General features: G+C 43.2%; 1 protein-coding gene across 8 annotated transcripts in view; it reads right to left on the reverse strand.

Moving 5' to 3' along the window:
* Window positions 1-21,083, reverse strand: part of RAPGEF4 (Rap guanine nucleotide exchange factor 4) — a 333,429-nt gene that overhangs the window by 23,671 nt on the left and 288,675 nt on the right. For all 8 annotated transcript variants that reach the window (XM_070803236.1, XM_019970793.2, XM_019970802.2 and 5 more), the window contains 8 exons: window positions 14,865-15,015; window positions 13,044-13,132; window positions 12,302-12,332; window positions 12,006-12,084; window positions 10,706-10,852; window positions 8,544-8,641; window positions 2,310-2,435; window positions 1,719-1,897 (listed from right to left, as the gene is read on the reverse strand). In XM_070803236.1, the coding sequence (XP_070659337.1) occupies window positions 1,719-1,897; window positions 2,310-2,435; window positions 8,544-8,641; window positions 10,706-10,852; window positions 12,006-12,084; window positions 12,302-12,332; window positions 13,044-13,132; window positions 14,865-15,015 (900 nt within the window). The remainder of the gene's footprint in view (window positions 1-1,718; window positions 1,898-2,309; window positions 2,436-8,543; window positions 8,642-10,705; window positions 10,853-12,005; window positions 12,085-12,301; window positions 12,333-13,043; window positions 13,133-14,864; window positions 15,016-21,083) is intronic.

Consider the following 21,083-nt stretch of genomic DNA (forward strand, 5'->3'; position numbering starts at 1 on the left):
CAAAAATAGCACGCGAAACATACTTCCTGCCACGAGGTTTACATCTAATGCGTGAAGATCTTGGTTTCTGAGTCTACAGTCTTCTCCAGCTGGATTGTGTGAAGAGTTCTACTGTGTGGGATAGTGCAGCTTAAATAACATTTAAATAACAGAAGTCAATTTATCCTGAAGGCTAAATTCACCCATAATCAGAAGGAAGAGAGAGATAAGAAAGGCAAAAACATTAAAAAAAAAAAAAATTCCTGAGTTCCTGAAAGACTCTCCTATGCTGCTGTGTAGAACAGCAATGTCAGGCCCCTACAGGTTTTCCATCTCCATGTCTGTGTGCAGACTTCCTCTCCTCCCTTGGTGCACGCGGCCCTGCCAGGCTAAGGTGAGGAGAGGAGGTGCCCTAGAGAACAGGGAAGCACATACTCTCACAGCTTCCACAGTCATCTCCTTCCAGATAGAGACATCTGCCCCTACAATCAGCCGATTCAAGGCTCCTGGGAAAGTGGCTGCACTCCGAACCAGAAATGCATAAGCAACATTTTACCAAATCTTTCTTTCAAAAGGCATATTTTTTTCCAAATTAAGAGATACCAGCATTTGAATCCAAGGGCTTTGGATATCCTGCTGAACTCCCAAATTTTTGGCAAAATAATTCAAGGCATTTGGCAAGCTGGCATGTGCGAAATGTCAAGCAGTGGTTGCTTCTTTGTTTAGCTCTGGAAATTAGACTCTGTATGGGATCTAAAGTTTTTGGCTCAAGCAAACTGCCCAGCTGGGGTCACTTGTGCTCCCCACCTTCCTAGGCTAGAGCTCCCTGCTTTTAGAAAGGAAAGACATCTCCCAGCCACAAGCTGCATTTAGCATTTTATTTTTAGCACTGTGGTGATACCAAAAACATGGAAGTAAACAGGAGGTTGTCAGGCATATCTAAATAGCAGGAGAAGATTAAATTCATGTCAGGGAGAAATCTAACTGGCCCCTGCAGTAATAAATTGTTTCCCACGAAGTGCTGTTAAATAGAATATTTATAAGACGCTCGCTTTTTCTGATGTTTGTGGAGATGATTTTCATGGGCCAGGTTAGCTCGTCTTTATGCATTTTATGGATTTTATCCTGGCTGAGTTGGAAGCACGGTTTTACATGCATGTTCCCACTGCCCTCTACTGGCAAGAAGGTGTCAAGTTAGACCTCGACTTGCCCAGCCTTTCAAACAGAACTTTTGCAGCAGAACTTTGCTGACAGAGCCCTTAAACTGAAGGAGGCACACAGTCTCAGTAGTTCAGAGCAAAAAGAGGTCATGATTTTAACTTGAGCATCAGTCCTGTAGGATGTTAATTTATATATTGGTGTCAGTGTTACAAAAGCTAGACAAAGCACAGCTCTCACAAGAGTTCAGTAATTCTTAAGCCCCTGTGGTTGGTGTGTTAGTTGCTCAGTCATGTTCCCAGACTCTTTGTGACCCCATGGACTGTAGCCCACCAGACTCCTCTGTCCATGGAATTCTCTCGGCAAGAATACTGGAGTGGTCTGCCATTTCCTTCTCCAGAGGATCTTCCTGACCCAGAGATCGAACCTGGCTCTCTTGCATTGCAGGCATATTCTTTACCATCTGAGTCAGCTGGTGCATAAACAGATTTAATATCTCACTTTGCTTTTTAAGGTGTAATCTAAGGGGACAAAATGAAACCACAGCTCAAATGTTTTTCTGTCCCCGAGTGAATACTTACTGGGCTGCGATCTTAATAAATTTTTTTAAGAGCTGAACACGCTTGCTAGGCTGGGAACAAAGGCAGATCTCAGTGACAACCCAAAACTGAATTTCATTAAACCTCCTCAGGAACAAATCCAAGTTTGCTGTGGTCTTTTTAAAATGATGCCTTCCAAATGTGTGATAGATTAGCTCCAGCTAGAAGAAAGGAAAACAGTGTCACATCTTTGTTTTTAAATCAAAACACCAGCTTGCTCCTCCATTTGACGTGGCAAATTGACACTGGTCAGCAAACATGAATACAATCACTGACTGGCATTCAACTTGAACTTCAACTTGAAGACCTCAAGGGCTCAATGAGGCTTGCTGAATACTGTAACTATAAACTAGGTGCTATTAATATACTCAGGAAGACAGAGCTTATTGCAAATCGTAAAGATTTGTCTTTACTCTCAAAGGCTTCATAACAGGCTTTATTAATATACTCAATATTTTGTGCAAAAAAAAACCTCTTATGTAGCTTTAACATTGCAGCACGTATTCACATTTGCAGGCAACACCAGAACTGCCATGATACCTATGAATGCATGCTCTCAATGGAGCACCTTACCTCATGCACACAGTTGAAGAGCTCCCAATCATAAATTGTCATCTGGTAGGCCAAATCTTTGGAGCTCATCAGTTCGAAAGTTCCCATTGTTCCAACAGTTGGGCCCTCCTGTTCTGGCAAGGGAGTCTGTGAATAATAATATGGAAATATATCAGAATCTCAAAACAGACAAGCTGAATGCTTGGGACTTGGAGGGGAGAGGATTCTGAAGATGCTTTAAGGAATACCTTGAAACTTTGATTTTACCCAGAGGAGAGAAAAGTCTTTGCTCTTAATGCTCACTTGCCTCCATGCATTTTTATAGTAACCATTATCCCTCTAATCAATTCCACTGACTGAAAAACATGGACCATGGCAAATAAGATTCAGTGACAACTGACCTATGGAGGTTCTCTTCTGCTTGGGCCTGGGAGCTCCCTGGAAACAATTCCTTTTCCCCGGCAAACATAGAAGAAGTTCTGATTCCCACTGAGGCTGCTCCAAAGCAGGTACTAGCTTCATGGTTTGGGTGTTTAGCTACTTACTATGGCAGGGGCTGGTGACAGTGGTAAAGCTCTGCATCTCCATCTCTCATAATACACTGCCTGGACTACTCAGTGAAAGAAGGATCTGTGATTACATGGGATTATGTGTGATGTTCAATTCCTCCACTTTCTGAGAGACGTAGAGCCAGGAATGATAGTCACGTGGTCATGGTGTTTGGACCTAGGCATCAGAAAACTAAATTCTGCTACTTTCTGGAAGACCCTTGGTCAAAATTTTCCATCCAATTTATGTACTTGATTTTTACTTTATGAGAAATGAATTAGGGTGCTTTTCCTTAATAAAATGAATGATTTGTATATACTAGAAACTTTACTTATAAACCCATTGATCTATGATAACAGTTTAAAGTTATAAAAGTCACATGAATTAAAAGATAGTTTCCCCAGCATGATACAAAACATATTTGGATATCCAGTATTTAGGTTGGAAGTTCTAATATTGTTCACACTCTATCATTATGCATCATTGTCATCATCACCCATAACCTTGACATTCTCTAAATCCTGCTGCTTTCTGGGCATTTGAAAGTTTGCAGTTTAACAGAGGAATCAGCTCTGACCTGTGAGTACAGCACTGCACGTCAATAAAGAATCAGCTGTTGGCATTTGTTTGCATGTATGTATAAAGGGACAGACAGAAGCATCAACAAACACCTGACTCCCAGATATATGGAAAAACAGGTGAGGAAATGTGAATGGGCTTTTGAGAGGTAGTGGGCATTTGGAATGAATACGTAGCCTTAAGAGGTTCTTGGAAAAAGAAGCTGGGCTTTAAAAGATGAAACTGGGCAGGTTTAGAAGGGCAAAGTTTTCCCTGAGTATCCAGGATGGTGGGTCTTAGGTTGGAGGATGGCAGCAGAGGCATGAAGGTGGGGATGTATCATCAGACTTGCTTGGCAGGAACAGAGAGTTCAGGGGAACAGAATGGACCATGTTAGAAAGCCTTGGAGTGCTCCATGGGAATTAGGGTTTTGTAACAGACCAGGTTAGTGCCCGTTTCAGAGAGCAGCAGACCCACTCTAATTACATAGACTTGGATGATCCCCTAATCTGTTGACTGTTTTTAGCTCTTATGAGTTGGGGACCCATTACCTAGTACCTAGATACCACTCTAATGGCAGAAAGTGAAGAGGAACTAAAGAGTCTCTTGATGTGGGTAAAAGAGGAGAGTGAAAAAGCTGGTTTAAAGCTCAACGTTCAAATAACTAGATCATGGCATCTGGTCTCATCACTTCATGGCAAACAGATGGGGAAAGAGTAGAAACAGTGACAGATTTTATTTTCTTGGGCTCCAAAATCACTGTGGATGGTCGGTGACTGCCGTCATAAAACTAAAAGACGCTTACTACTTGGAAGAAAAGCTATGACAAACCTAGACAAAAGCACAGACATCACTTTTCTGACAAAGGTCCATTTAGTTAAAGCTTTTCCAGTAGTCATGCATGGATGTGAGAGCTGGACCAGAAAGAAGGTTGAGTGCAAATAATTGGTGCTGGAGCTTTTAAACTGTGGTGCTGGAGAAGACTCCTGAGAGTCCCCTGGGTAGCAAGGAAATCAACCCTGAATATTCATTGTAAGGATTAATGGTGAAGCTAAAGCGTCAATACTTTGGCCACCTAACGCTAAGAGCTAATTCATTGGAAAAGACCCTGATCTGGGAAAGATTGAAGGCAGGAGGAGAAAGGAGATGATGGAAGATGAGATGGTTGAATGTATCACTGACTCCATGGACATGAGTCTGAGCAAAGTCCAGATGATAGTGAAGGACAGGGAGGCCTGGCGTGCTGCAGTCCATGGGGTCGTTAAGAGTCAGACACGACTTAGTGACTTAACAACCACCACCACCTAGTACCTAGGCTTGTTAGGAGAACAGGATGGGAATAATTGAAGTGTGGCATGTGAGCAAGTGCCCAGCACAGAGGTGGCCCCGCCTTCCCAGCTGTGCTGTGCCAATGCAGAGGCACAGGAAGAGTGAGGAGCGCAGCACCTGTATGTACGAGCCAAACACGGTTGTTGCTGATTCACTCTAGGGCAGGAAGAGCAGGGCACACAGAACATGGAAGAAAAATCATTATTCCAAAGGTTTAAAACTTAGGGAACTGACTTGAAGCTAATGGGCAGGTCGTTTATGGAAACAAGCAGTATGGTTTCAAGCAGGGTAGGTCTCAGGTAGGAATGTCAGGAAGCTCTTACACGCTCAGCAGGAGGACTCTGTCTAAGGCTCTGGCTGACTGTCCACATCCTGCCTTCCCTCTTGCCTGTTTGCTCTGCTGTGGACCTGTCCTCTATTCCTTGGGTTTGCTCTTTCCTCAGTCTGAGTCCTCATCTCTTTCCCTTGAGGTCTTACAGCTTTCACAGAGGGGATAAATTAGCCCAACTACGGGGAAGATGGCTGAGCGTCAAAGAATTGATGCCTTCAAACTGTGGTGCTGGAGAAGATTCTTGAGAGTCCCTTGGACTGCAAGGAGATCAAACTAGTCAATCCTAAAGGAAATCAATCCTGAATATTCATTGGAAGGACTGTTGCTGAAGCTCCAATACTTTGGCCACCTGATGCAAAGAACTGACTTAATTGGAAAAGACCCTGATGCTGGGAAAGATTGAGGGTAGGAGGAGAAGGGGACGACAGAGGATGAGATGGTTGGATGGAAGGATCAACTAAATGGACATGAATTTGAGCAAACTCTGGGAGATGGTGAAGGACAGGGAAGCCTGGTGTGCTGCAGTCCATGGGGTCGCAGAGTCGGTCATGACTGAGTGACTGAACAACAGGGAAGATGCCATAGAATACTTTTAGTCGTGGATGCTAGTATATCATCCTGAATCTCTTTTGAGAGAAATAGAACCCCCTGTTGAATCTCTACTTTTTATGAGTGAACAGGGCTCACCAAGCAAAGGGCAGGCTGACTGCTTCCCTCCGTGAACCACCAGGGAGCAATCTGAGCAGTGCAGAGGGCTCCTGCATCTGAAGGGGGAATTACATGCTGGCCCCGCAGGAAGCAGATTCCTGGACCATTTTCTCCTAGATATCCCTGTGGAAATTTCCTACAGGTGAAGCACAGAAGAACCTATGTAGGGTCTGCATTACACATACAGATCTGAAAAGTCCCACACAGAGGCAAAGAACTCCTATAGACTTGACTGCTCTTTTTGAGAGCTGATTGCTCTGTTAAGCTTGGACGGAGTGATTAGGAGAATAGCACTCTTATGCTCCCACTGTCCTGATGAGGAAACTAAGATATTAAAAGGATGTGCTGATTGTCAGTGACAGATGGCTAAAGCAAGCTGCCACCTCAGCGTCCTCTTTCCTCGGGCTCCCACATGCTGTACCCAGCTCTGCAATGGCATTTGCCATATTGGATGCCATCACACTCTGGTGTCCCACACTACACTATGAGCTCCCTGAGGTGCAAGGACCGTGATGGATCTATTTTCAAGACCATGTTGGAGCCAGAATCATCCACGACACCAGGAAAGATATAGGTTAGGCCCCAAAGAAGAACCTAAGGAGCTAGTGAATGGATAAAAGTAGAAGCCAATTACAGTACAATGACGTTTTACTGTAAGTTGCTCTGTACTAACATTTATGCTTAAAATGTCAAGAAAGTAAAGCTCTAGAATCTGAGCCCTTAAGTGACAAGGACAAACTGCTGGCACTGCTAATTCTAGACAGCACTTCGGCACTACGGTTTGTTCTGTTCCAGGCTGTTTGTGTTAGTTTCATCTCCCAATTTGACCATGATTATTGTCAGGACAGAGGCTCTGGGACACTGGTGCAGTGTCACGCAGATGCTGGCACTTCATACTAAGTATGTGTTGATGGATCAAAGGTCTGGCCAGCATTCTGTCCTGCAGAGTCATTCTGTGTATGACTCTTCCTGGATGGACTGTCCTCAAATCTTTAGAAAGCCGGAAAAAGAGCTTCATGCCTACAGTTTTGTGACCACTCCTTAGAAAGGATGGCATAACTGGTAGGCCAGGGAGTGGCAGAACACCAACAGGGAAGAAGTTAAGCATGTTCACGTCCAGGTTTTTGCTGCAAAGCAAGCTCCTTGCAATTACGCATGACTTAAAATGGAAGACTAGGAAGGACTGACAACTTGTGAGGCTGCAGGATTGTGTGCAAATAAACAGAGGCTTAAAAAGTTAGTATCTTCCCACAGAGAGCTGGAGATGGTCCACATTCTGCATCTGCACACCATGTCACCAGATACTGCAGCCAAGAACCAGCTGGCAGGAGAGGCCCAAGCCCCGAGTGGCAAACGCATCACACAGCACCTTCAGCAGGTCTGCAACTAAACGGGCTTTTGCTGGGTTTTGCTACCAGGAGAGGGTAGTATGACTCATTCATGCCATTTCCCTCCCCAGTCTCTCAATACTGGGAAGTATTTATTTTCAGAAAGCAGTGGATGTAGATAATGAAAAATCCATTTAAAGGACTGTGAACAGACTCAGATCAGACAGTGCTGGTGGGTGAGGGAGGTCAGGAGAACTCATGCCCCCTTTGCAAAGTTCCTCTCCAGGTGAATTCAAGAAGTCACAAAATCTGCTTAACCTGTGCAGCTGCACAAACTAGCTCTCCCCAGGTCAGAAGGTCAGAATCACAATGAGGCTAAGCAAGCTCTAGAAAGTCCAAGGAGGGGAATCTTGATTTACCTACAACATCTGATCACACTGAACGTATTCATGCATCACTCATGTAGTTAAATTCTCCCCTCTAAAATGCTTCCTTGGTGGCTCAGTGGTAAAGAATCCATCTGCCAGTGCAGGAGTCGCAGGTTTGATCCCTGGGTTGGGAAGACCCCCAGAGAAGGAAATGGCAACCCACTCCAATATCCTTGCCTGGGAAATCCCATGGACAGAGGATCCTGGCAGGTCCAGACGGTCACAAGAGAGTCAGACATGACTTGGAAACTAAACAACAGCAACAAAATGCAACACACCATAGTGCTTGTGTCGCACTTTTCTTAGTAAAGAAGCCCTGTGTGTCTAACAGATGGAAGAAACTAGTCCTCTGAGCTGGCCCCACGGGCTCTCGAAGATACTCCAGTAGCTACTCATTTCCATGCCTAACTATTGAAGGAGAAATAGAAATGAACCCCACCAGAGCATAAAGGAGAGAGGGCCACACTTGTTAACACAGTTGATTAAGCCTTTACTCAGAGAGCTGTGTGGGGCTGTGAACAGTGTTTTGGAGACTTAGGGAAGACAGCTGGCCTCTGATATTTCCCGCACAAGATGGAGAGAGCCCTTTCAGGGAATGGCATTTTCCCTGGACCGTAGAGTGGCTCTTTCATAATGCATTTCTACATCCCCCTAAGGAGCAGGATAAATCGCAATGTCTTGCCTTAAAAAAATTATTTCTATCCTGGTCTCTAAGTGTTCATGTTTTTTAATATCAGTATTTAAATCAGGGACATTTCAAGGAGGTGAATTACTACAAAGAGTTCTGAAAGCTGAATTATGCCCCAATCATAGTGCAACTTGGTGAATTTCCACAAAGGTAAATCTAAAGCTCAGAGCGTCTCAAATGAACACCTGAGGCTTACCTAATAGACCGGAGAAAAGAAAAAGACAAGTAGCATTCAAGAATTTTTTTAGCAACTGAGTTCAATGTGACTGCAAAATTAAGCTCCAGACAAGTTTTTCTGATTGCACACGCTGCTCCAAGGCGGCCATCCACACCTACCAGTGAATCGAATTGCTCTCGCGGGCAAGCAAACAGACGTCCATTAATGGTGAGCGTTGTAAATACTGAAACATCATTAGGTTTGAGCACCACCTTTTCTGTGAACATAAAAAGCATGAGATTGCCTATTAAATGCATCTGAGATTTGCTGTACTGCCCTAATCACACCAACAAATTGCCAGCTTGGTGAATTACTGGAACATGCGGAGTGACTGCACAAAATACTGTACTGAAGGGATCCACTGAATAAAAAAGACACAGCAATCACGCAGGCACACAACACTCAGGATGCCATCAGAAATGACCCCAAAACAGGGATGAAATACCCGAGGGTCATTTACCCAGTTCTGCATACAAAAACCGCACCTGCTACTTAAAAAACAAGTTCTGCTTCTAGATGGTGATTAACGCCCAGCCCTTTGGAGATGACAGTATCACTTTTAGAAAACTTAGGGGGCTTTCTGAGATCCCACATGACTTTCGAGGTAAAATTTATCACTATTTTTTTCACTCATTCCCTAATTTGGAGGGCAACTGCATTATTAGATGAAGTCTCTTATATTTAAAATAGTTCATACAAAAGATATTTATTTAGCATTTACTATATGCTGGACACTGCTCTGGACACTGAGGATACAGAAGGGAATGGTAACAACAACAACAACAAAATAGTCCCCAAAGAGCTTACATCGTAGTGAGGGATGCAGACAGTGACAATGCATCAGAGAGTAAGCAGCGAGGAGGAGGCAACAATAGAGCAGGGAGGGAGCAGGGAAGGATGGATAAGGGGGAATCAAAGAGAGGAAGGAGGGGGCCTCCATGAGACGACGACAGGAGAACCTGAAGGCAGTGAAGGAGGCACCTGGGAAAACTATGGCGAGAGTGTGCCAGAGGGCTCATGGTGGACAGACAGACGTCCTGGGTCATGTGCACCAGGAACAGAAATGGAGGGGGATATTTTGGGGAGCCAAGATATATTTAAAAAGTCTGCCTCAGTGGAATAATTTGTCTTTAAATGCGGTAGAAATGGCCTCCCTCGGATCCTGAAGGATGCTCCAATGAGTATCAAATCATTGCTGGATAAGCAAGCCTCATGGCTCCCTCCCACAGCCTCTCGCTGCAACGCGTGCAGACCCTTCTCGTCACCTGGACGGTGACTGTTTATTGTCTCCCTCCTCGCCAGCCTCTGAGCCACGTGGAGGCACAGGCTCTGCATACACCTCCCCTCGTGTCACAGCCACACTGAGTGGCCAAAAATACACGATGGATAAAAGCAGGCAGTAGCCAAGTAATCCTGTGGGGGAAAATACTCCTCACTTTGTCGATGAGCTGAGTTCCTGCCCTTTCTACTGGGAAAGGAGGGAGACATCATCAGCCAAAAAGAACCAGCCTGTGACCACTGCTAACTTCAGACTCATGAAAACCTGTAGCCTTTAGCCAGAAAAGCCAGGTGTCCTCTTGGGGTCCACATGTCTCAGAGCTCCAAGGCCTTAAACTTCTTTTTTTTTTTTGGTCTTAATTAAAGTATATTTGATTTATAGTGTTGTGTTATTTTGGGGCTTCCTTTGTAGCTCAGATAGTAAAGAATCTGCCTGCAAAGCAGGAGACCAGGGTTCGATCCCTGGGTCGGGAAGATCCCCTGGAGAAGGGAATGGCAACCCACTCCAGTATTCTTGCCCGGGAAATCCCATGGACAGAGGAGCCTGGTGGGCTACAGCCCATGGGGTTGCAAAGAGTCAGACATGAATGAACAACTAAGCATGTTGTGTTATTTCAGGTATATAGCAAAGTAATTCAGTTACATGTATATAGGTATTTTTACACACACACACACACATATATATTTTTTCAATTCTTTCCTATTATAGGTTATTACAGCATTAAGCTTTTCTGTTTAGGGTTTATAGGAAAACTCCAGGCTGACATCCACACCAGAGACCTCATTCCAGCTTCCTCTTCATCTCTTTCTGCTTCAGAGTGGGCACCTACTGGATAGGGGATATTAAGACACTAGCCCAGCCCACTTCTAACCACCTTCATTTCTGTTATTTGTGGGAACACACACGGCACCCACTCGTCCCTTTGGATCAGCTTGAAAGGCCCCACTAACTGCCTGCCAGGGTTCTGTTTGCTGGCATATCCCCTCTACAGAAGGCTCTCACCTCCCCCGGAACTCATCTTGACGATGATCAGGCCTTCCCCGGAGCCCAGTTTGTCGGCAACGGCGCTGAGGACTTCCTTCACCGAGGCGGCCACCGGTACCCGGATGGTTGTGTAGGTGTGGTCCACGCAATAGACTTTAAACAGAACTATTGGGAAGAGAGCAACAATAAGATGAATTGATCTTGGGAGTTCTTAAAAAAAAACTTAAGCTATGCAAAATGTTTGGACGCACCCTCCAAAATGTGCATCGCCTTGCCATTCTTATGACTTGTATTGATTTGTGCTCATGGATGCCTACACTTGTCCTCCTCTAAAACTTACCTTAGAACAGTCCATGACTGCCAATCCCAGTTACAAAAACCACAACAGATAGTTGTGGAAAGCCCACACACAGGTCATGGGGAAAGAATGAGAGGCATGTTTAGGCAAGTTTTCAGGGTCTGCCCTTGTCTGTGAGTGTTTCTTTTTCACAATACAGGAGTGTTATGTGGCAGGCAGATCACTAGTTTCCCACTGCCTAGTTCAGTGGTAGGGAGTCAGCATGAACACTCTTGCAAACAGGAATGCTTCTGCCTGGGGTCATGAACATTCGCTAAGATTCCTGTTCACTTGTCCACTGGTGTATGTACTCTGAGGCCTGGGCACATGGCTTGGGTGGTGTTCAGTTCAGTAAATCTGCATGTGGTTATCCACATGTTCAGCTCTGAACACACAAGTCCTGGAAGTAATTCCACCTCCTGTAATTCTTGAGTTTGGGGCACCCCTAAATTACAACATTCATCTGTGGCTGAAGATGAAAATTTCATCATGATCATTTTATTTTGCCTGTGACTCTTCGAAGAAATCTTAACCAAGCAAACAATAGCAGCTGGTATTTGGGCCTTCCCGATGGGTGCTAACGAGGTAGTGCTCAGGGCTGGGGGCACTCTTCCTGGGCGGGAGCCCTGCTCGGCAGGTGAGCAGCTGACCCTGGTGCTCCACCTCTGAGAGGCATCTGCAAAACACCAACCACCTTCCAGCCACCTTGACAACTGGCCCCTGAGATAATCTTTCTCTCCTTCAAGGAAAGGTGGCAGTGGGGTAGAGGCAGAATCAGAGAAGTGTGAATAAGCACCTTGGCTCCAGGTACCAAGTTCAAGGACAAAAATAATTGGAATGCCAAAGGGCACCTCCAAGCAAACCATCTGGAGTGCACAGAGAGCCAAGAAAAGCTATTCTGTGGGCCCAAGGGGTGACACCCAGAGGGAAGATTTCATTCTGACTTTAAATAATCTACACATGCTGGAAAAGAAATCTCACCTTCATCAGAGCCACGGATAGGCTGGCGCTTCTGGGCTCTCTCATCGCCTGTGTTGAACTGTTGCAAAAGAACTTTGTGCTGTAAAAATAATAACAATAGTAGCTGCCATAAGGGGAGGATGACAGATGAATATCTGCAACTCAGAGGACACATGCCTGAGAAGCAGAGTCAAGAAATAAAGAAAACATATTTTGTATTTACAAAGACATCACTGTCACATATTGCGATGTTGTATTTCTGGAGAACTGTCAGTCTACAGGGCATAATTAGAGAATTCTGATCCATTGCCACTGACCTTCTTTTGTGGCGCCTTTGCATCTTCTGAACTACGAGAAACAGAGAAAGCACATTATTTAATACTGTTGGTACTATTAAATGGTTTCATTTGTATATAACTTTAATCTTGTGTTAGAAATGAAATCACAGCATCCCTTCAGGGGGCAATTTGAGCCTCCTTATTTCAACACCAAGAGGCCAAAGCACAGAGGGGACAGCTAAGAGATCAGCTTTTGTCCCAGGCAGATCCCTGGTCTAAGTGAGGCTAAAAGCCTGGATTACTCACTCTCAAAGTCTATCTAGGAGCCAGTATTTAATCAGTGGCTCAAAGGACAGCATGTGCAAACCTGTGTTTCCACTTAGAGGACACGAGTATTCACCATTAACAGCTTTGGCAGCGTAACGCGAATTTCCCAGGTAAGTAATTCTCTTCGAACTTTGCTTAAATTCCACTGACCACTGTGGTGTTGGATTCCCTGCCTTGAACCAAAGGGACCCAGGTTTATTGAGTCAGACGTTCAAGGAGGATCTCTGGCTCCCCAGGCTTTCTCTGGGCAGCTGTCCGGTGCAGAAGGCAGCTGAGCAGATTCTCCACCCTTTTGTTCATCTGGCCTGACTGCACCCCCTCGCCTGAGGCCCACACCACTCAAATCAGCTTTCACCCTTTGTGGGGACAAAGGACTTTTTGGATGATGATGTGATTGAGAGTCAGCAGACACTTACTTGGTGAAAGCTCACCCCAAAGCCAAGCCCTTCCTTACATTTGCTTGACAATCTTCTCCAGCTCAGGCAGTTGCTCCTTGAGGGCGGCAAGCATCCGGGCATCATCTGATACAGACACATAAAACTCCTGTAATTGGCAAAGGTCACAGGCTTTTAACAAGAACTGCAAAAGGTACGTAATTCTGCAAAGAGCAACAAAGACATGTCCCTATGTCATCTGCCTCACTAGCATCTCCAGACCATGGTTTCATGGACTAGGGACAAATAAGAAAATGTTACAGCATGTCTAAATTCAACATGGCAAGTGAGGAAAAAATTGTGGAAACTGATGGTACTGATGCATGCGTTCCATTGTGAGTATAATTAATGCCACTGAATTGTACACTTAAGAATGATTAAAATAGCAAGTTTTATGATTGCTGTGTTCTACCACAATAAACAAATTTAAAAAATTTAAATCGCAAATGAAGTGTTTATATGATATTTATACAGAAGGCAAAGCAACGCAGTGTTCTGGAATGGGTTATTTTATGGTCTTTAAGAGCACTTCTTTCACCTTAATCTTTTTTTCAGGGGAATTTTAATATTTATTTTGAATATTATTTTAGTATTTGTTGTTTATTTAATATTTACTACTAGTCGTGGTTAACTGTTGGTGGTAAAAGTACAGCCATGGTTTTCAGCACTGCACTGAAGTTTTGTGGAGTTTATGTCACTAACTCAGGACTCTTCACTGATGTCCTGCGATGGTTCCACCCACTGAGCAGCAGAGTCCCTGCCCTGCTTTGTGCAGGGGGCAGTGGGCTCCCCAGCAGAAGCCGAGAGCTCTGGCAGCAGCAGCATCACCATCATTCTGACTCATCTGCAAAGTGGTCCTTTACTCGAAGCAATGGGTAGAAGCCATAACCCAATGACCCAAGTGACTATTATTCCTATACATCTTCAAAATCTTTCATTCCATAGTCTTGAGGGACTCTCATTATCCACCTTTCCTCCCAGCCTCATTTCTCTGCCTGCCAAATGATATGACTAAGAAGGAGTGAGTGGGGATGTTTCTTTTGGATAATTCATTCTTAAACAGACAGACTGATAAAGCTTGAAACAGAAATCATGTTGCCTTTCGCCTGCACAGAAGTAAGGTCCTCATCTCAGTTTCTGAGGACAGAGTGAATCATTAAGGATTAAATGCTCAGGTCACTGTTGTAACGTGGGCTGGAGTCATGGGAAGGAAAAGGAAGTTCAGCTTAAATCAGTGTTTACAAAGTAAATCATGGCCCTTCGGAACCACTTCGTGGACCTAAGAATTCTTTAATAAAGTTATCTGCTCCACTGTACTCAAAAGCATCACCATTTGATCTAGTAATCCCACTTCTAGGAATAGAACCAAAAATAGACCTATTTGTACAAAAATGTTCATTATGCTCTTCTAGGAAAGTAAAAATGGAAATGATATATTCAACAATATGGGAAGAAATAAATATATCTGTGGCATAGCTACTCAAAGGCCATCAGAAAATTTTATTAGACTCTACTGACATAGAAAAATCCTTACATAAAGTAGAAAAGGCATCCTGTGAAATGATGGGTACTATGTTGATTATAACTACAGAAAATATAACAAAGAAAGCAAATAAATGAAAATACATCGGAATGCTACTACCAGTTACTGAATTAGACTGGCAGGATAATGGATGATGCTTTTCTTTATACTTTTCTGATAGTACCTTTCTGATGAATGAACATGTTAACGAAGTCTAGAATTTGCGCTTACTCTGTCTCTAGGGAAGCTGCCATGCCTGTGGGTGGTCCCTGTATTGTAGGACAAAGACACACTCTTGGAAGGGATGATCCCCACCTACCTCCAGGAAAGCCATGGCCACGTCATCCTCTTGTAGGATGTCTCCATACATGGCAGCCCACTGCAAAACCAGGCGGATGACTCGCCTCTTGTTGTTGAGGGCATAATCCATTTTCTCTTGTTCTGTACCTTGTGAAGGCTGTGCATGGTAAGTACCAAGGAGTCAAGGAAGAACATTTAGCCATTTCCCTGTGCTACAAGCAAACGTAGAGTGACAGATCCCAGCTCCAGGAAGGCCTTTTGGACTGATGGAATTTCTTCCTTAGGCCCTCAAGAAAAGCCCCACCTGCCTAAAAGTTCTGGACCAGATGCATACAAACCCAGCAGACTTTGCCTTGATAGTAGCCCAAAGAGTTAGACGTGCACGGCTCTACTGGACTTGTGTGTTGATAAGGATTCTCGTTGCGCCTAGCTTTGGCTCCCATCACACTCCGTGCCTGCCCCTTGCACTGCCTTCACCTCTGTGGGTGGTAACGCTTCCTGCCGTTGGGCCTCACCAACTCTCTTTGGCTCCCACAATTCTGGACACATCTCTATATTATATGCACTTCAGTCAAACCCTTACAAGTGGGTATCTGGTCCTGGAACTGTGACTGATATAAAAAGTACATGGGAAGGAAGTGAGGCTGAAGATAGATAAACTCACTGAGGGTTGAGATGAGGAAACTTTCCTGCTATATCCATCTTCCGGTGAGGGACTCAGACACACTTTTTATGCATGCTTTCTTCTCTTGTTTAGAGCCATAATTTAATTCACATTGGCTTTTCATGCATGAATGGCTAGTCATCTTAACTATAAACTCTTTGAGGCTAGGTTAATACATTATTCTTCTTATATTCTAAACCATGCCCAGCACACTGATGCTTACATGGAAATTTTACCCATTAATACAACAGATACTTGATAGAATGTCTACTCTCTGTGTCTTGTGAAGGTCCCTGCTCTGTTTACATTCTTCTGTGGATTACAGTAGAGAGAACAGAATATGTGATCCAGAAAGAGTTTAGATTAGACATACCATTCCCTTTTCAGTGATTTATAGTAGTTCATATTATAGACAATTCATTCATAAAACAATCTCCTCTTTTTAACTGACACTTGCACACAGAGTACCTCAGTTAAGCCCTACTTTATAGTCTTGTGATGAAAGACATTGTGCTTTTTCTACAAGTTAGCAAACTTGACAGTAAAGGAGTGTAAACGACCAAGATTACATTGTGAGTTTTAAGTCCAAGACTGGTTTTAAATCCAAGACTCCTCATTCCAACTAGCTTAGTCCCCATTACACAATATCGCCATGCCTCATACCTGGCTACAAGACTGAGCATGTCCTAGCTTACAACCATGACTTAAAAGAAAACTGTCCCGTGGCCGTGCTATACTTGGGAGCTAAACCAGTCAAGGGCCTTTTCTAAAGGGACTATAAATAATGATCAAGGTAAATGACAGAATCTTAAAGCAAAGGTTTACTGCATGTAAATGGCTTGCAAAATGGCTTTCATAAATTGAGCATGGGATTCACAAAAAAAGAAAATTGCTCAACCTGTATTGCTACAATTCTTTGAGCTTACAATAAAACAGGGAAGAATGTGAAAATTATTTCGTTTCTGATTAACCCTTTGATCTCTTGCCAGTAGGCACACATAACTCAGTTTTTCTTTCCAAAGAATTGTAATGCTGGCCATTACTAAGACTTTTTAGAGTACCTTGCAGTATAGTCAGGCACGTGGTGGGCACCAAATGGGTAATTGGCTGATTGAAAACCATGTATTCGTTCATCTACAAATCAGTAAGAGAGAGAGAGACTCTTTTCTACTTGTATGAGGCTGAAATGTTTGAAATATCAAAATGATAGCAAGATGATATAATTCTAACTTTCTAGGTTACCTTGACTTGGATCAAGAAAGCAACACAAACCCCTGTGTACTGGATCCAGAAACATCAGCTGCATACCTGTGGCTAACCTAGAGGGCTTTAGTGTAGAATGCCTAAATTGTCATTGTCTCTGTGGGTCAGGCAAAGATTCTTCTTGTCTTCTCTCTTGCTGGGGAAATCTGTCTTTTGTCTACAGTAAAAGATAGAAGAACACAACTGGAAGGATTAACATGTTTAACACCGCAAATGTGTGTAGAGCATTACAGTTTATAAGAAATATGTTGTGTGCTTACATGGTCATGTAATGCTCTCCACAAACCTGAAGGGTAAATATTTACAGATGAGGAGACTGAGGGTCAGAAAGGACTTCTGCCCAAGGTTGCTCAGTGAGTAAATGGCAGGGCTTACAAATCCAGACAGGGGCTCTTTCCATTATCACCACCCTCATGGCCCAAACAGTGGCTCTAGTGACTACACACTAGTGCTCAGGTTCATGAAATTATTAGGAGTAATTGCATCTGGGAAGCAAAAATCCTAATAGGAGAGATTTCTCCTCCTCTCTCTTTTCCTTCTCTCTCCCTTCCTTAATTTTTTGTTGAAGCTCCTAGGTTTCTAGAGATGACTCAGCCGATCCAATCCTGAAACCAAGGGCTGACTGCCTGCCTCTCTTCACGTATACTCCATAGCCTCCTGGAGCTAGAATTGACTGAATCCAGTGGGACCAGGAAGAGGCTTTCCCTTTTTTCTTGTGAAAGTTACATATGTTTGCCTCTGGAAATAAACAAAAGGAAGCACTGATTTGTTTCACCAAGTCTTACCTTTCCTCTTTCAGGTATATATTTAACTAAGATGGGATGGGAGTTAATAGCACTTTCATAGCTGAATCCAAGTATGTGCTCAAGGATTTGGCCCCTCCACAGACACCATACCCTTCTATTCATCAACAGTCTGCTGAACCAGATTCTCAGGGGACACAGACAGGACTTTACATGTAATTGATTAGATGGTTACAGGTGAGGTACTAGGGCTTCTGTTTATCCCCATAACAATCTATCCAGATGTTTAGAACATTAATGTGATTTTTAGATTTTATTTAACTCCTACAAAAAACAAGTGGAGAGAGAAAAAACTACATTCCCTTCAGACAGTAATCAGAAGAATAAAGAACATCTCACCAGGCCCCTTGTCTCAATATGATGTCAGAAATGCACCCTAACGAGTAACATTTCAAATAATATGTTCATAAATTCACATACATCTGAAAGGCTCCAGAAACCATTATTTTTGTGGCTAAAGTTGGAGTAATAATGTGTTAACCATTTGATGGAGAAAGTCCAATGTAGAATAAAAATCTGAGTCTTCTCCAGCACAAATAGTAGCTTAAAAGGATTATTAATGCATACCACACACATTTTTAACATATGAAGGACACTATTGAAGATACATACTTAGTTAATGTCTATTTCAAGAGTGGATTCAGTTCAGTTCAGTTCAGTCACTCAGTCATGTCTGACTCTTTGCGTTTCCATGAATCTCAGCACGCCAGGCCTCCCTGTCCATCACCAACTCCCAGAGTTCACTCAGACTCACGTCCATCGAATCAGTGATGCCATCCAGCTATCTCATCCTCTGTCGTCCCCTTCTTCTCCTGCCCCCAATGCCTCCCAGCATCAGAGTCTTTTCCAATGAGGCAACTCTTCGCATGAGGTGGCCAAAGTACTGGAGTTTCAGCTTTAGCATCATTCCTTCCAAAGAAATCCCAGGGCTGATCTCCTTCAGAATGGACTGGTTGGATCTCCTTGCAGTCCAAGGGACTCTCAAGAGTCTTCTCCAACACCACAGTTCAAAAGCATCAATTCTTCGGCGCTCAGCCTTCTTCACAGTCCAACTCTCACATCCATACATGACCACAGGAAAAACCATAGCCTTGACTAGACAGACCTTTGTTGGCAAAGTAATGTCTCTGCTTTTCAATATGCTATCTAGGTTGGTCATAACTTTCCTTCCAAGGAGTAAGCGTCTTTTAATTTTATGGCTGCAGTCACCACCTGCAGTGATTTTGGAGCCCAAAAAAATAAAGTCTGACACTGTTTCCACTGTTTCCCCATCTATTTCCCATGAAGTGATGGGACCAGATGCCATGATCTTCGTTTTCTGAATGTTGAGCTTTAAGCCAACTTTTTCCCTCTCCACTTTCACTTTCATCAAGAGGCTTTTTAGTTCCTCTTCACTTTGTGCCATAAGGGTGGTGTCATCTGCATATCTGAGGTTATTGCTATTTCTCCCGGCAATCTTGATTCCAGCTTGTGCTTCTTCCAGTCCAGCGTTTCTCATGATGTACTCTGCATAGAAGTTAAATAAGCAGGGTGACAATATACAGCCTTGACGTACTCCTTTTCCTATTGGAACCAGTCTGTTGTTCCATGTCCAGTTCTAACTGTTGCTTCCTGACCTGCATACAAATTTCTCAAGAGGCAGGTCAGGTGGGCTGGTATTCCCATCTCTTTCAGAATTTTCCACAGTTTATTGTGATCCACACAGTCAAAGGCTTTGGCATAGTCAATAAAGCAGAAATAGATGTTTTTCTGGAACTCTCTTGCTTTATCCATGATCCAGCAGATGTTGGCAATTTGATCTCTGGTTCCTCTGCCTTTTCTAAAACGAGCTTGAACATCAGGAAGTTTACGGTTCACATATTGCTGAAGCCTGGCTTGGAGAACTTTGAGCATTGCTTTCCTAGCATGTGAGATGAGTGCAATTGTGCGGTAGTTTGAGCATTCTTTGGCATTGCCTTTCTTTGGGATTGGAATGAAAACTGACCTTTTCCAGTCCTGTGGCCACTGCTGAGTTTTCCAAATTTGCTCGCATATTGAGTGTAGCACTTTCACAGCATCATCTTTCAGGATTTGAAATAGCTCAACTGGAATTCCATCACCTCCACTAGCTTTGTTCATAGTGATGCTAACAGTGGATTAGTAAAGAATATAAAATATATGATAATCTAATGATTTATTATCAAGAAATACATGTATAGAATAATAATAAGGTCATGGCTCATAATATCGTGACAGCTGGTTTCTGTTAAGAACCAATATGGCTACTCGAATTCATGGGTAAAAGAGTCACAGAAAGATAATATGGTTCTGGTATCTGATTCTCGTACCTCATAAAGTGCTAGGTTAAAGTCTGTAAGAGATTCTGGAATTATTCCTTGAATTGTTATTTTCAACACAATTAAGAAAAAGCCAGAATAGTCAAATTGGCCACCTCATATACTAAGGTGATTTCAGATGATTCACAGAATCAAAGAATCTGAGTTGTAAAAGTCCTTTGATTTTTGTCTCCTTTAACTCTATCATTTTATCATTTTTAAATATAAATTTATTTATTGTAATTGGAGGCTAATTACTTTACAGTATTGTATTGGTTTTTCCATACATCAACATGAATCAGCCATGGGTGTACATGTGTTCCCCATCCCGAACCCCCGTCTCCCCTCCCTCCTCCCTCCATGTACCATCCCTCTGGGTCATCCCAGTGCACCAGCCCCAAGCATCCTGTATCATGCATCGAACCTGGACTGGTGATTCATTTCACATATGATATTATACATGTTTCAATGCCATTCTCCAAAATCATCCCACCCTTGCCTCTCCCACAGAGTCCAAAAAACTGTTCTATACATCTGTGTCTCTTTTGCTGTCTCGCATACAGGGTTATCGTTTCCATCTTTCTAAATTCCATATATATGCATTAGTATACTGTATTGGTGCTTTTCTTTCTGGCTTACTTCATTCTGTATAATAGGCTCCAGTTTCATCCACCTCATTAGAACTGATTCAAATGTATTCTTTTTAATGGCTGAATAATACTCCATTGTGTATATGTACCACAGCTTTCTTATCCATTCGTCTGCTGATGGACATCTAGGTTGCTTCCATGTCCTGGCTATTATAAACAGTGCTGCGATGAACATTGGGGTACACGTGTCTCTTTCCCTTCTGGTTTCCTCAGTGTGTATGCCCAGCAGTGGGATTGCTGGATCATAAGGCAGTTCTATTTCCAGTTTTTTAAGGAATCTCCACACTGTTCTCCATAGTGGCTGTACTAGTTTGCATTCCCACCAACAGTGTAAGAGGGTTCCCTTTTCTCCACACCCTCTCCAGCATTTATTATTTGTAGACTTTTGGATAGCAGCCATTCTGACTGGCGTGAAATGGTACCTCATTGTGGTTTTGATTTGCATTTCTCTGATAATGAGTGATGTTGCAACTCCACCATTTTAGAGGCAAAGAAACATGTAGAGTGAGGTGAAGTGATTTTTCTGAAATTTATCAATGGAAT

This window comes from Bos indicus, chromosome 2 (assembly GCF_029378745.1).
Source record: "Bos indicus isolate NIAB-ARS_2022 breed Sahiwal x Tharparkar chromosome 2, NIAB-ARS_B.indTharparkar_mat_pri_1.0, whole genome shotgun sequence".
NCBI lineage: Eukaryota > Metazoa > Chordata > Mammalia > Artiodactyla > Bovidae > Bos > Bos indicus.